A 17,045-nucleotide genomic window follows, 5' to 3' on the forward strand; every position below is an offset into this window, starting at 1 on the left:
GAGAATTTTTAATAATAAATCCTTAGAACGTTTAATAAGGAAGAGAAAGAGAAAGCGAAAGTTACAGTCATTAGAGTTAAAAGTGTTTTCTCATCATTTTCTTCATTCTTTACAGGTAGAGTTGAGGGGAGTACTTAAATCAGTAATACTAGCTAATTTTCTTCTATAACAAATATAATTCACATTCTCATGTTCTTCTGAAAAAATACCAATTGTTCTGGGATTTAACACATCTAATATTTCAGACTAGCGTCTTTGGAAAAGCCTGACATTTAACCTTAGATACACTTTTCAAGTAGAATCTTTAAATAAGTTACAAATAAGTTACTTATGTAAATAAGATAAATACCTTGTAAATAAGATAAATACCTTGCAAATAAGCAACCAACTGGAAAATGTAAAAAAGACAAATATTGCTTCTTACCTTGTTTTGATCTGTCCAGTAAAAGAAAAATCCCTGAGGGTCAGACCTCAAAATAATTGGAGTAACAATAGCAGAGTCCTAGAAATGTAAGAAAAAAATATGTATATCAATATATATCACTGTAGAAAGTCCTACCCAGGAGTTACTTAACAAGTAATAATTAAGAGTTTCTCCAAGGTCATCAATTATTAATAAAAATATTTTTTAAAATTAGACATGGTATCTTTAATGTTATAGGATTATTCATTATATAACTGAAGTATTTTACTAATAATTAGAATATCTGGACATTAAATGTAAAGGAAAAGTCCAGTGGTGTACATATTTATTAAGACGTTTTTTGTTTGTGTTTTGTTTTTTACTTTTTTTTAACTTTTATTTATTTACTTATTTTGTATGGTGATATTGGTTAATGAAATCCAATAAATTTCATCTGTACTCTTTAACAGTAAGGCATTTATATATTTACATTGTGTGTTCACCTCACACAGTTAGATTTCTTTCTGTCACCACATATTTGACCGCCTTTACCTCGTCTACCTCCTCCCTGTCCCCTCCTCTGGTAACCACTAGTCTATTGTCCATGTCCGTGAATCTGTTTGTTTGTCCTGTCCATTTGTTGCTTTTAGGTTTATATCCCACATGTCTGGGTTATTTCGCTCAGCATGATTATCTTGAGGTCTAACCTGAAATGGCAGTATTTCGTCTCTTCTAATAGAACAAGTTTTTTAAAGTCATTGGCATGTTTTCTATTGCAAAGCTATATCTAGTTCTCCAAATAATTTTAACACCAAATATCATTACATATTTTATATGATTAAAATTCATTAAAATCCATGCTTGAGATAATTTTTTAAATTATAGTTGTTCTATAAAATTATTTTTAATTGTGCCAAAGAGAGTAAACATAAATTTGGGTATTGCTGTTTCCAAGGTAACAATAAGTAAGGTTATCTACAGATTTGGAAGGATATACACAAAGTTGGTACAAATTTAAATTTCACACAATAAAATAAAACATCATAGACAAATAGTCTTCTAAGTTTAAAGCATGCATATTACAAAGGAAAACTGTATGCACTGTAATTATAATATTAAACATTTCTAAAATCTGTCTTCTTCCCTTTTGGCAATTTTTAGAAAGGCATACCATCTGCACAAGAAAACATCGGATGTGGATTTTTATACTGAAATACTTAAGCCTTTATAGGAATTGCATTTTTAAAAAAATACATAAATTACCAGTTTGTTTCAACTTTTGCAAACATGTAACTATGGTATCTATCTGATCAAAAGAACTTGCAATGAAAATAAGAACATGAAGAGATAATCTGGGAATTTAGGATTCTTTTCCTGGTGAGTAGAGCAGATTGATGGTTTTGGTCTACATCGTAAGTTTTATTGCAAGAGCCTGATTATGGTGGCTGTCCCCTGGGGTTCAAATTCTAACCTGTCCCCTCCCGGCGCCTCATTTTACACAACCGCGACTAAAAAAAAATGAGATAATACCTACTTCAGAGGGTTTTTTATGAGAGCTAAATAGGATAATTTGGGAAAAGCACATGGACCACATCTTGGCACATAAAAATATATATTATTATTATAGTGGATTATATTTAAAAATGAGTTTATTAAAATATTAAATGAAAGTTTATCATGGCATTCATTTTTTATTACAGTACATATGTGACATAAACTTTACCATTTTTAAGCATAAAGTTCAGTGGCATAAACTACATTCACTTTTTTGTGCAACCATCACTACCATCCATCTCCAGAATTTTTTTCATCTTCTCGAACTGAAACTCCACACTCATTAAACACTAATTCTCCTTTCCCTCCTCCCACATGTGCCTGGCAATCACCATTCTACTTTATGTCTCTATAAATCTGACTACACTTGATACTTCATATAAGTAAAATCATACGTTTGTCCTTTTGTGTCTTGCTTATTTACTTGGCATAATGTGCTCAAGATTCATCCACATTGCAGCATGTGTCAGAATTTACTTCCTTTTAAGAGTCGAATAATATTCTACTGTAGGTATATATCATATTTTATTCATCCATTGATCCTCAATTGATATTTGGGTTATTTCCACCTTTTGGCTGTTGTGAATAATGCTGCTATGAACATGGGTCTAGGAATATAAGTTCGAGTCCTTGCTTTTAATTCTTTTCAGTATATACCCAGAAGTGGAATAGTTGGACCAAATGATAGTTCTATATTTAATTTTTTGAGGAACCACCATTCTGTTTTATCCTGATGTTCTTAAGATTCATTCTTCACATGCAGTTTGAAAAATGTCTTTTACAGGGATTGTGCTGTTGCAAAGAACGTCTGGAATTTTTAAATTTCAAAATGACTTTTAAATTTTGAAAAAGACATTTGGAAACAAATTTGATATTATAATAAAAGAAAAACTTTAAAATATTTTAAGCTTCTCCTATGAGATTACATGCAAGGAAGTTCAGAGCAATATTTCTAATAAATCATAGCAATATTTTCACTTCTGTTTCATCACCTACTCTTCTAGATTTGGCAAAATACCGGTTTCCAACAGGCTACGCACAGTACACATCCCCACTTCCAGGTGAATTTGGAATTAACCTGTAGATGTAACTTATTCTCAGGTCACTTTTCTTATCAGAGTGTCTGACAAGAGCATCTGACAAGATTCTTCTCAAAATCTTGGTGACTATTCACTGCTAGAATTCCAGACAATCAGACATTTCAAGTTAGCAAAATAAAACTGCTCAAATTTATATTTTGGAACACTGCGCTACCTCATTGTTTCGGCTATTGCTATTTCTAGGTTATTACCTCTCCTCCTTCTAAATTAAATCTCCTTTGTTCAATATTTTCTTGACCCCACTCTTCCGGCCACAGTTCCTCTGTTAAATGATCATTTATCTCGGCTCCCGGCCTGCTTCCTTCATAATCACCTCTAACATTCCAAGATCAGCTGGAACTTGGCATGCTTGCCATACAAGGCAGGATTTGACCCAGAAATACACAAATATCCATTTTCAATTCCACCTGCTTTTTTCCCACCTCCCACATAGCTGCAAGTTTCTATATTCTCCCCATACAAAAGTAGCCACTCAACCCAAATCTCAAGTATTTTTAATTGTCAGAACATATGCTCTAATTTGAAGTTTGAAATACATGGTCATCCTTCATTTCCAAGGCAACTACAGATGGACTGTGACTCTTGCAGCATTTTACTGCGAAATAATGAAGATAACTTTTAGATGCTCATTTTTTATTCTTTATCTTTCCATCAATACCTATGTGTATTCCATAATATGGTGGTTTTAAAACTTTTGGGCCCATCAGATTTTACCAGGAGGGTTTCTTAAAACACAGATTGTTAGGCCCCTTCCCTAGAGTTTCTCATTTAACAGGTCTGGGATGGAGCTTGAGAATCTGCATTTCGAATAAGCACTCAGTGCTGCTGCTGCTGCCACCACTGGTCCAAGAGACCACACTTTGAGATCCACTGGCATAGGCTTACAATGGGTGAGGCTTGGATCAGTAATACAATGACGTACAGGCCTGAGGAGCACCAGTGAACTTAAAATGTAGGCAAGCCTGTGTCTTGTAAGTACATTTGACTTTAATTGGCTTATTGAAAGTTATAAGGTATCTTTTCCAATAAACGTCCACCTTGAAAAAGAGAACACTAATAAACATACCTGTCTTAGTAATAGTGGATGATATATAGTAAATTTCCATTTTACTCCTCTTTATTTGACAGAAACCACTTTACTCTCATCCTTTTCTCATCAATAGTGAAGACTAATGATATTAAAGGTTTTGTAATTTGATGTTTTGTAATTTATATGAATCCCCCCAAAAATCTTTAGGCCAAATAAAGGACAGACAAGGAACAAAGTAAAGGACCACCATGAAATCTCAACATCCAAACGAATGCAAAACCTTTCAACAAGAAAAAGAGTCATTGGAATCAACATTAACATTCCAAAATCCTATAACTCTTTATTATGATGGTTTTCTCATTGATATGCCGACTTAAATCAATCAGATGTCCTAATATAATGTTATATGACAATTGCATCTTGATAAAATAGATGAACTATGAAAATAAATAAAATCACTTAAGAAAAAGAAAAAATTACATATCCTCAAGAAATTGGGAGAAAATGACAAAGTCACTAGCAGCCTAAACTCCTTTCCAACACCAGAATATTCTTTACAAAAATCCTTGAGAGCATAATTATGGGTACACCTCGAACATTCGTTCTGAGCCAGTCATTGCAATGTGAACTTTAAATGGAGTTTTGCATTTAATACTTATAATAATTTAAGAGGTAGACACTATTATTATCCCCATTTTACAGATAAATAGACTAAGGCTTAAGCTAAATAACTTGCCCAAGGAAACACAGCTAAGCTGCTAAGGGAAGCACTGGAAATGAAACTTTCAAGTACATGCTCTTTGTCAGTACTGCTCAACATTTTTTCATTATTGTCCTGCTAAAGAGCTTTTTTAAACATTTATTTTCCTAATCATCCTCCATGAAATTTAAATATCACAGATATTCTGAATATCTATTTATATGTTCTATGTATATCTATGCTTTATAGAAAATACAAGTAAAGAGTGAGAAGACTTTTTGTTCCTCAAGAACCACGTCCATTTCTTTGGAGGTCATCCGAGAACACATGCTCTGTACCTGCACTGTGCAAAAGAGCTCGCTAGCCACAAGTAACTATGTGAGCACTTGAAACACAGCTAGTTTGTCAGATGTGCTATAAAATTTCAAGGAGAGAATAAAAACAACAATGTAAAGAAGCTCGTTAATAATTTTTCTATTGATTACATTTTGAAATCAATGTATTAAACAAATTACATTGTTGTAATTAATTCCCCCTGTTTCTTTTTACTTATTTTAATGTCGCTACTAGAAAACTACATTTCTTTTGTGACTCACATTATATTTCTACTGGGCAGTGCAGCTCTAAACCTTTATATGGAGAAATAAGGTTTCTTGTTAATGGGGACATCTTTTTCACAAAGCAAACTTAGGTAATTCCAGTTAGCATATTTGTGGATTTCCATATAAGCAGCTACCATCTAGTTTTAACCTCTAAGTAGTGCAAAATAAACCTAATTGATTCTTTAAGTGTCATTTCTTCAACTATCTGAATAGAGCCATCATATTGCCACCCTCTAAGCTACACTTTACCAGGCTGAGGTAGGTTATGGGCTGAATTATGTCCACTCAACAACAACAAAAAAATTTATATGTTGAAGTCTAACCCCAGTACCTCAAATGTAAGCTTATTTGGAGACAGTCTTTACAGAAGTGATTAGCTTAAAAGGAGGTCATTAGGGTGGGCCCTAATCCAATATGACTGGTATCTTATAAAAAGTAGAAATTTAGACACAGATACATACAGAGGGAAGATGACGTGAGTGCACAAGTCGGCCACCTACAAGCCTAGGGCAGCAGCCTAGAACAGATTCTTCCTTCAGGGCCCTCAGAAAGAACTAACTCTGTCAACACCTTGATCTCAGACTTCTAGCCTCCAAAACTGTGAAAAAATAAATTTCTGGTTTTTAAGATACTCAGGCTGTGGACTTTATTATGGCAACCCTAGTAAAGCTATAACCCTAAACTTAAAAGACTAATGTCCAGTACGAGTCCACAAACTGCACATTCCTTAGTACCACTGTCAGAAAGTCTATCGGCCAAGGTTAACTGCAATCCTGATTCCACAGTGATTTATGTTCTTATGCTATTACAAGAGAGCACACAAGACGTATACTTTTAAACTAATATTACAGAGTAAACAAGGAAAAATAACAAGCGATGTTCCCTGGGATTTCCCAATACCTGCATCAGGAAGCAGTAAAGCCAAATATGGCAAAGATATAAATTGGGGGGAAAACAGCTATGTAAGGGAAAAAGAGTCTACGGGTCACAGAAAATCAGATGTGATGCCCAGCAAACATCAGCAATGCAGCCCTGACCATGAAAAACAAATAAAAGTAATCTTGGATACTAGCGTGTTAGATTAGGATCAGTAAAGCAAAACTTCTATGTGCATCATCAGCAATATGAGAATTTTCTTCCACAGGTGTGTCTAAGTCAGAAACCTTCACCAAAAAAAGAAAGCAGAGGAGCTAAGAAGGCGCAGAAGAGGGTGCCAAACTAGTAAAGAGAAGCCTCCTTTAAGATATTTGCCTTTTATGGACAAGTATAAAAGTTCCGTTAAGCACAATGTAAGGAAAGGTATGGAACTTTTATGGACAAGTATAAAAGTTCCGTTAAGCACAATGTAAGGAAAGGTTGGAAGCTTGTTTCTTCAAATACCATGCAGGTTACTTCAGACACTGTAAAGAGATTCATGTACCTCTATTCAGATATGCACTAGGCTTTCAAACAAAAACCGAGATCCCCAACTATCCAAGGTGCTCACTGCTCATTGGAGACATCAGATGAGTAAACCAATCATTTCAGAAAGATATAGCTCTGGTGGGTGTAAAGTGGCATCTCATGTGGTTTTAATTTGCATTTCCCTGGTGACTAATGACTAATGATGCTGAACATCATCTTTTCACGTAAGTACTGGCCTTGTGTGGGGGTGAGGTGGGGTGGGGGGAGGTGTGCATGCACACATGCAGTAACCCAATACCAGTGGTTTAAATTTTAATCAGTAGTTCTGGACCTGGGGCAATTTTTTACCTCCAGGGAAATTTTGGCAATGTCCAGAGACAATTCTGTTATTCACACTGGGGGTGTTGCTACTGGCATCTAGTGGATAGAGACCAGGGATGCTGTTAAATTAAACATCCTACAATGTACAAGCCAGACCCCCGCAACAAAGAATTATCTGGCTCCAAATGTCAATAGTGCCAAAACTGAGAAACAGAGCTTTACTGTTCTCCTATTGACTTTATGATAAGATTTTGCAGTGGCCTAAGCAGTATATACGCAGGCCCTTGCCATCTTGCCAGCATTGTCTGAGCCACCAAGCTTTCCACTTGCTTATTCTGCTCTGTCCTTCAAAGTCCCAAATAAAAAGAGCGTTTCGTTCTTTCTCGCGATGTGTGTGGTGTGTGTGTGTGTGTGTGTGTGTGTGTGTGTGTGTGTGTGCATGTGTGTGTGTGTGTCCAAGTACATTAAACTAGGAGTGGGGGAGAGAGGAAGTCAATAATTGTCCCAGTGACTCCCATTTCCTCTGTACAGAGAGAATAAAGTAAGTGGAAGTTTTCTTATAAATAATATTTTTATACTGTATGTCTTTTATTTGATATTTTTCTCATTTTGTCAATAAAGCTAATATATTAATTTTTCTCTTTGTGAATCATTACCATGATAAAGAGAATGTTTTCACAATGATTAGTTGTTTGTTCTGTCACTCCCAATACCTCCAAATTTCTTTAAAGGTAAGTTTCATTGCAATATCTGGGTACATGGGTGAGCATCTTTTTCAGAAAACAGAAGCCACTGGTAACATTCAGGTTATGAGATGCAAATACCTTAAGTGTCATAATTTTCAACCCATATTGAATAACAACTGAGCATACACTCTATCTCAAGCCATATTTTGACCTTATAGGAAATCAGGACTGAGACAGCAGTCAGCTTTGTATTGACAATAAATATTTTGCTTCTTGAACTCACATGGAGAAACCCTAGCTCAGAAGGCCACAGAGCCCCTTGGACTGCGGGAGATTTCAGATGGAATGAAAGGGTGTAGAGCAGGGTTTTCCAACCAAGACCACATGCAATGTGTTGTGAAGGGCTCTTGAAAGCATGAGTGCTCTCCAGGTCTGCCTTAAGACTGCACCCTCCCCTAAGTGAACCTGCTGTGAGCCAGACACACCCCAGATGTTTCTTTCATTCCACAAACATTCTCTGAGCACCTACTGAGTGTCAGGCCTATGTTTTGCCTTAGAGAAAGAAGATAAATAATATTAAAGCTATAGTCCTCCAGGAGCCCTGGTCCAGTTGTAATACAGACAAGCCATGTCCACCTCTCTGTATGTACCTTCCTGCACTGGATCTAGACCTGGATTCTCAATGGACACTATGTTGAATTTCAAGCCATTCCGGGTCTAGCTTGGGGACAGATGACATCTTCTACACTTTTTTCATGCTTACCATATCTTTAATCTTCCAAGATCAAAGATTTCTACAAGAAGCCGGTCTTAATGAGAATCCAATGAAAGACAGCATTTGCAAGTATGTAGGGAAGAGAAAAAGATGGAGAAACACATGTAACGAGTCTCTAGATACAAGTGTTACTTATTGGGCAATGAAAAAAAATGACCTTTGTTTTAACACCATTCCCGAATACCTTTCTATGGATATATTTGACACTAACTGACATGGAACGTTTGTGGACTACAGTGTACACTGGCCTCTGTGCCTCAAAGTATCATGAAGTTTCCTATATTCTCACATCCTGCACAGTGTAGACAAAAATGGACTTCATAAAAATAGCTGTTTTTGAAGACACTAGCCAAAAGAGATGAATTTTTAGGGATCTAAGGTTCATTTGTAAGAATCTTAAAATTAGGGATATGCTTTGGAAGTGTCAATGAATTTCTTTCAACTTGTAATCATTTAGATTCTATGAAAAGTCTTTCGTTATCAAAAGGATTCTGTTTGGGGATGCCATGGTAGACTGGAAAGGGCTCTGAATTTAAACAGAAGATCTAGTTTTAAGTTGACTCAGGCTCTAGCCAGTTGTGTATCCTTGGGCAAGTCATGACTTACTAGACTCTGTTTGTTCCTACATAAAATGTGAATAACAACACTTGCTCTTTTCCTACCACTCAGGTGGTCTTGATGACCATATGGGGGTAAATGTAAATAAATAATAGTGCTTTACAAGTATAAGTGTCCATTATGCTTAAAAATATCACTCTCATTTTTGAAGTCCAGAGATAGCATTATAGCAAAACTCTATTTCACTCAAAAGTAAAATTGAAGGAGAAAATTACATAGGATGTCCAGATGGTTATTGCACATTAAGGCTTAAAGTCATAAAATCCTAGAACTGTAAAAGGCCATATCAAGTAGGGGTTACTGAAGGAAACCAAGACCTCTCTGGAAATTGCGAACATAAATTTAATTACAGGAAATAAAGCACTTGACAGAATCTCTAGAAAGACTGAAGAAGTGGTCTTCAGGTTGAGCTTCAATAAATGAGCCCAGAACACCACAGCATTGACCGTTGAGAAGAGTTATTGCCTCCACCACACTCAGAAAGGTGAGGAATCAAGAAGAAACCCCTGGAATTGAAAACATGCCAGCTTAATTGAAGACAAACAGTAATCTGAGAACAAGGAGCGGCCACTATTGCCATTGTCTCTTTATATCCATGGACAATTACAGAAGACAACATTTCTTTCTTCAATATCTCGCATATCTGTCGAAACAACCCAAAGAATGCAGAAAAGTGACCTCTTTCACATTCTGCCCTCCAAATGTCATAAAAGTACATCTTATACTGTTACAACTTAATTTGCAGCCAATATTAAATGCCTGAAAGGAGTCTCGTAAATGTAGCTTTAGATTTCCAGACTCTGTGTTATAAAAAGTCCTACTAAGAGATGTGGAAATGGACGCTAAATGAGACTCAACCATATCTAAGGCAGCATACCTGAGAAAGCATCATAGTTAGTCCTTCGGTTTCTTTAAACCTACGAGACCACTTGCTGATTTGCTCTGTGGTCTTCCATTTCCTTTTTGAGCTCATGTGGCCTCTTCTATAAAATGAATCAAATTAATGTTCCCTTACCTAATTCATAAACAAGTTCCTAAGAAAATTTTATTTTTAACAGAAAAATAATCTCTCAATTTCCTAGGTATCAATGTTATATGTTGACATCCACCATGGCTAGTTCAGGTAAAGAGTGTTTCTTAGCTAAGTAATCCATTTTCACTGAACATCCTCATAAAACTTCAATGCAATAAAAAGAAACTAAACATTAAGCAAATATTGGTAACTAAAAGAGCCCTCGAAATGAGAAACAGATGTAGGATGCTTTTAATTCTGTTTTAATACTAAATATTTTTTTCTCATTTTATGCTTCCCCATTTACAATAGTTTAGTTTCTTGATAAATGGATAGATTTAGTTGACATCAATTAATACATATACTTAAGCCTATTTCCAGAATACTAATTTTTAATTCCAAAAATTGAAATCAATATGAAGAAAATAATAAAATCAAATATTAAACCTTAGATTAGAGAGGAGTCAAAGAGACAATTAAATACTTTTACAGAAATTGATGGCATCCTAAGGATCTAATGTGTAACTAATCTTACATGTATGTACGTCTCCTCTGTGTTCCCTTCCTTACTGATATATAGGGACATGTGGCTCTGATTGGGGGATCAGATATGGCATAGATGGGGAAAGGGAGCATTATGAAATCTGTCTGAGCAGATGGAATTTATGACATGATTTGAAAAGGCTGCATGAACTTAGTATTAGCTCAGACAACAGGAAAACTAATGTCTTCAGTTATCAAGGATTTGTTATTTAGGAGAGACCCATAGCATTAGTTGACAAGCCACAATCAAGGAGTCTGCTGGACTCCTTGTTCATGATAACATGAAACAATCTTGATAAACAAACATTTAACTACAGGTTACCAAGTTCAACATAAAAAAGCAAAATATGCCTGTCCCATTTAAATGTCATCGGAGGTAAACATAATTTAAAGCTCTTTATTGATAGAGTAAACTTTCAAGGGAAGTATTAGAGATGTGCTAAGAGCCAGAGCAAATTATCCTAATGTACCATAGGTGGGAACATCAAAGTTAAGCAAGCTAAGAGAAAATCTGTGAGAGAAAAATATATTCCAGAAACAGCATTCTACTAGTTTGCTTTGCTATACCAAAAACAGCCTATAGCCATTACATTTTCTTGCTAAATTACTAGAGTCTTGTTTTAACTCTTTCTTCCTCTAGGGCATTCATTACACTGGCTTCACTTCCCAGACTTCACCTTAAGAGAGATAAGGACCAAATCAAGTATCATCTAAATAGAAGATAAGTCACTTTTGTTGTTATTGTTTAAGAGGGTAAGTTCAGCAATAATAAAATTGCTCTAGGCAAAATAAGGTTTGTTTTGTTTTGCTTTCACTGACAATTTTTTAAAATAGCTTTACTAGATCAAAAACAGGAAACTAACCTACGGAGTTATAAATTAGGATAACCAGTACCTTTGGAGGGTGAGTGTAGGGACTGGAAGGGAGCAGTCAGGGACTTGAGAGGCTGGCAATGCCGTTTCTTGATCTGGTGCTGTTTCCCTGGGAGGGTTCATTTTGTGAAAACTGACTCAGCTGGACACGAGATTTGTGTGTTTAACTGTACGCATGTTACACTCTGATAAAAAAGCTTAAAAGGCTTTTATTGACTCACTTTGGAAAAGTAATATCCTCACATTTAGGTTACAGTAATTACTGTCAACAAGAAATTCACAAAAGTGCTTTAGAAATGAAAAATAGACAAATTTGGGTGGAATTTTAGAGGGCACCTGCCAGCCTTCCAGTCTGAAATCCACCTCTCACTCTGTAGAGGCCCCATCTGGAACCATCTACCAACCAGAGCTGTTTCTTCTTTATTTCCAGTAACCTTTCCAAAATGAATGCTGCTGAATGCCCACCTCATAAACCCTTCCCCTCTTCTCCCTCAATAATTTTATCATCATTCTCTTGTCATCATTTTGGAAAATATAACTGCAGCTTCTATACAATGCAAAAGTTCTAACTAAGCTTTAATGTAGGATGTTGGAAAATTTCCAATATACTAGCATGTTTTTATTATTATTACCTATTTTAGATGTGGGGCTTTTGGGTCGGGGGAGTGGTGGAGAGAGGGAGGAGGGAGTTACTTATTTTAAATCCACAGAACATTAATGCAAATCTAAACCTCTGAGCTTCCTTAGCCTTCTTCTCAAGCAACCAAGCCAGCCTAGCAATTATGAATTTTGAATGTTAGATTATATTTGCAAGACAGGATGTATGATATAAGATTTTTTATAAATATATACGCATATATTCTTGCTAAATTACAAGAGTTTTGTTTAACTGTTTCCTCCTTCCATGAGTCATACCAGTGATCCTACTGCAGATTATATATATGTATATGTATACACATACACATATATATTTATATGTAAATATATATTTTTTAAGGAATTTAAATAGAAGCAAATTTTTGGATATTTTACAAACTGACCTGCTTTTATGTTAGATTCATTTTCTCTGAATCACCTAAACTTTTTAAAAAAGAATAAAAAAATTGAATTTTTTTCTTTTCCAATTATAAAATATGAAAATCAAAGCACTTAAAGGGAATGGAAGGAAGGTATGGATCTTCCCACTCATCGAATAAAAGAGTTATCTAACACATACTGACCACTTTGATGAAATTCATGGCCCTCTAACTACTGGGGAGACAATAACTTTTAAAAGCATGTTTTATTGAGGGTTTCCTGTGTGTCAGGCATTACACAAAGCAATGCCTATGCCTTCACTCACTTAACATTAACAGCTGTTCCATGCAGCAGGAAATATTACAATCCTCACATTACAGATGAAGAAACTGAGGTTCAAATGCATTAAGTAACTTACTCACAGTTGAGATCTGAATTTGGAAAATGAGAGTGGAGAAAGAGAAGGAACAAACAGATGAGAAGACTTCCATGCCCCAGAGATGGTGGAACAAAGATACAGGGTCCCCAGATGTTAAACAGAGCAAATCAGGTTGGGAGGCCTCCTGCATGGTTTTTATACTAAAACGTCCAATACAAAGCAAGGCCAAGCACCAAAAACAAGAAGAGCCAGACTCACAGTCTCCCAAGCTCCCTAACTGAGATAAAGTAACCCCTTCTACTACTGTCCATCTTACCAGAAATCTCCCATAGTGGCCACAGTCCTTTACAACCCCCTCCCATCAGCACAGCCTGATAATAAACAAATGCAAAATAAAAGCAAGGATAAAGTGGCATCCTTTGGTATTACTGGTGAAACAGGTAGCCACAGTAGGTAAGTCCAGCTGGCCAAGTTCTGGAGGACAAGGTTTGGCCTTGGTGTTCAGAATGTATACACCATTACTAATTGTTCAAACATATGCCTCCACAGATCCTGGGGACTCCCAGACCTCTCCATGATCAGGCAAAAGAAAAGTTGATGCCTGGCCCTGGTGCAACAGGGTATCTCCAGGACCCCACTCCTGCTCCATGATCCACCAGCTGTCTGTCGTGATGGGTAGTATCTATGTCAAAGATTGTGACTACCACCCTTAGAGCATCCACAGCGTCACCATGACATCGCTACAATAGGTAGCCAACAGATTATGCAGGGCATGGCAACTCCCGGGTGACATCTTCAATTCCATATGGTGTTCAGGACAATTACAGTGCCTTAACCACTCAAGGAATAAGAGAGAGTCTTTTCACAATTCTAAACAGCCCCAAACTCATTTTCAAATGTACCCTTATGCTTTTTAATGGGCTACTGAGAATATTTTATGAGTTTTCCAAGCCTTCCTCTTATAGACCAGAGAGCAGGGTTCTATAATTTTTAAATGAGATCGGATATTTAAGAAAATTTTAAGTTATTTCCAGCATTTACTTTTCCTCTAGACAAGCAGATGCCAATGCACCCCTGGGGCAGACAGCAGCAGGTATTTTCCAAAGTCAGGGTCAAAAGGCCTCCCCTGCTCAAAGGCAGGAAATCAGACTAGACAGCCTCTTAAGAGTCTTCTCTCTCTTTCCTATCCCTTTCTTACAATCACACTGGAAGCAGGTGAAATGCTGAAAATTTTTCCATGCATATAAGAAATTCAAAATAAAAAAATAAATGTGAGTTAAGCCATCCTGGGCAGCAGAGACAGGATTGTCCGGGATTATGTCTTTAAGGTCTTTCTACCTCTTAGGTAACAACTGAATGAATTTCTCAAAATGCAAACAGAGATAAAATTAAATCCCAAACCAGTGAAAATTTATACAAGCCAACCAGATTATGCTATCTTTCAATCACACTTGACAAGTTCTTTCACAAACCTTATCTCAGTGGTTTCAAACTATGGTTCCCCAAACCAGCAGCATCAGACTCACTCAAGACCTTGTGAAAAAATCAGATTCTCAGGGCTCACCTATGACCTCAGGAAATGAGGGTGAGCCCCAATGATCTCTTAGCAAGCCCTCCAGTTGTTCTGATGCTCACTCAAGTGTGAGAAGTGCTGCTTTATCCTGTTGGCTACTCTGGACTACTAGATGAAATAGGTAGGAAATGTAGCTTTCTCAGTCTTGCACAAGAGGCAGCAAAGATTCAGAAAGGTTAACTGATTAACATAAAGTCACACAGCTGACCAGAAAAAGAACCAGCAGGTAAACCCAGGCCTTTGGACTCAAGATCTAGTTCTCTTTTGTCTTCCACATACTGTCTCACTAAGATGCAATATAATTAGCCATATCACCTAAACTGGCTTGATTCTATAAGGAAGAGTAGAGAGATGACACCTGGGGAGGATACAGGCAGCCTAAGAAAGTTTAGATCCCTCTTAGTCCACAGATGACCATGGAAAGCCAAGAGAGTCAAGAAACTTGTAGGATGGTTCATTTTATTTCAGATAATGTGACACCTGGGTGAAGTTTAAGATCTCCCTTATAAAAGATCAGAGATTCTACTGCTCAGAAGAAGTGCTTCTCACTTCCTTCAGGTGGTGTTTCACTAGTGGCCTCTATTACTCTCATTGTACCACTTATCCTCTCTGTAATCAGTGGTGTTCTTGATAATCCTCTGCCTCCTCCACCTAGCATGTAAGTTCTGTACCAGCAGGGATTCTGTCTATTTTCCTCACCACCCCAGGATTTAGTCAGGCCTGGCACTGGCAGGTATGGAAGAAATATATGTGACAAATGCAAATAATAAAAATCATCTACTTGAATGTGTTAAAATGTGTTCCCACAGAAGACTTTCATTTTCAAAGTGACACTGGATATTTTCCTCCAAACAAGACATTCTGGAGAATTATTTAAAATACAGTTAAAAATTGTCACCGTGAATAAATCCCGAGCTTATGCTGGAATATCCATTTTTATTCTTCAAAGTCTCTTTCTCTCTTCCTTATGCCCTTTCATTCTCTTTCTCAGTAAATCCATCATCACATTAGCTCTCTATTTGAGGATCTCAAGATGGGCTGGACTGCTTTACTTGTTGAATTGAATTGCATTTTATATTTTTGTTTTCCCTTGACACAAACAAAGCATTTAATCTGTGTCTGAACTTATTGTTTAGATTCTATTCCATTTACAAAAACATCCAGTCATTAGACTGAAACAGAAAGAGAAAACTGTGAAGCCCACAGTAAAAGGATGCATGTTTACGTACTAGCATACAGCATTTAATAATTGGCATGAGCTTTCAAGGAAGCTATGGCTCATACTCTAAGTTTCATTTGCACTTTCAAGTGTACAAAATATACACACAGACCCGCTCAGCTAAGTAATTGGATTCACTACCTGGAATATTTAAATTGTTTTCAGACATTGGAAAATGGCTTAAGAAGATTAAAGAAAAATACCCTGGAGGATAATGGGCTATAATTTACTAGGTGGAAAATCTTTTCAGCAAGAAGTATGCCCCATTCTCCAATAATTCCCCCTGTTCAAGATGTCTTAGTCATTTGGACATAAATTTCCTTAGATTCTGGCAGCTCAGGTTTATTCCAGTGGGTTGTTCTTGTCAAACTTTTTGAATGATTCTCAGAATCATTGATACAGTAATATCCTACATTTGAAGATTCCCGTGTTTTCAGCAAGATTAATTTAAATGTTTGAAGGCATTGAGGGGTGGGGGTTAGGAGGAATCACCTGAAGTCCTAGGGTCCAGGGCTCATGTGAAACAATGGAAATCGGTGGCTGGGCTAAGCTCTGCCCCACCAGGCAAGAAAAGATGTGATAAATTGTGGGAGAATGTCTTAACAAATGTATTTCAAGCTGAAGACTCCAGGCAGTTCACTTCTCAAAAACTAGCTCTCCCCCCTTTGCCTGCAAGTCCACTGAGTCCTCCTCGACCCCTCACAGCCCCTCCTTCGGCTCTCTAGCCCTCCTCAGGTGTGTCCTCCGCAGCCCTTCTCAGAGCCCCTCACTCCAGAGCCAGGCGCTGAAGTTTAGCATCGACGACCACCTGTCGGCTGGACACTGGTGTCCTCTGCCGCGTTGGCTCCCATGAAAGCGCCAAGAGGGACAGCAGTCACAACAGTTTCGGACCTCGCAGCTATTCCTTATGGAACGAGGACAAGGAGGTAATACGGGTGAGTCCGCTGGCGGAGAGGGGCGGGCTTGTTCACACCCCAGCGCTTTCCAGCTGCTTTCCAACTTCACACACCCCACTTTCCAAACTCTCCGGACCCGCCATAAGGAAAAGCCTGCCCTACTGCTCTGTCGGCTCAAAAGATTGAAGACCCTCAGGGGGGCGCTTGCCAGATCCAGCAAGGATACCAACTCCTAAGCCCCGAGAACACAGGAGCGCTCAAAGCCCCTGTTCTTTGCCGCCAGCCGACCCCGCCTTGGCAGCCGCCAACCTGTGCCCCCGGGGCCGCCCCTGCCCGGCCGC

At 37.4% G+C, this 17,045-nt stretch overlaps 1 protein-coding gene across 1 annotated transcript in view; it reads right to left on the reverse strand.

Annotated features, from left to right (window-relative positions):
- The window catches only part of PLCB1 (phospholipase C beta 1), a 618,667-nt gene that overhangs the window by 601,396 nt on the left and 226 nt on the right, over window positions 1–17,045 (reverse strand). The window contains exon 2 of the mRNA XM_006921600.3: window positions 425–502. Within this exon, the coding sequence (XP_006921662.1) occupies window positions 425–502 (78 nt within the window). The remainder of the gene's footprint in view (window positions 1–424; window positions 503–17,045) is intronic.

Source organism: Pteropus alecto, unplaced genomic scaffold (genome assembly GCF_000325575.1).
Source record: "Pteropus alecto unplaced genomic scaffold, ASM32557v1 scaffold45, whole genome shotgun sequence".
NCBI lineage: Eukaryota > Metazoa > Chordata > Mammalia > Chiroptera > Pteropodidae > Pteropus > Pteropus alecto.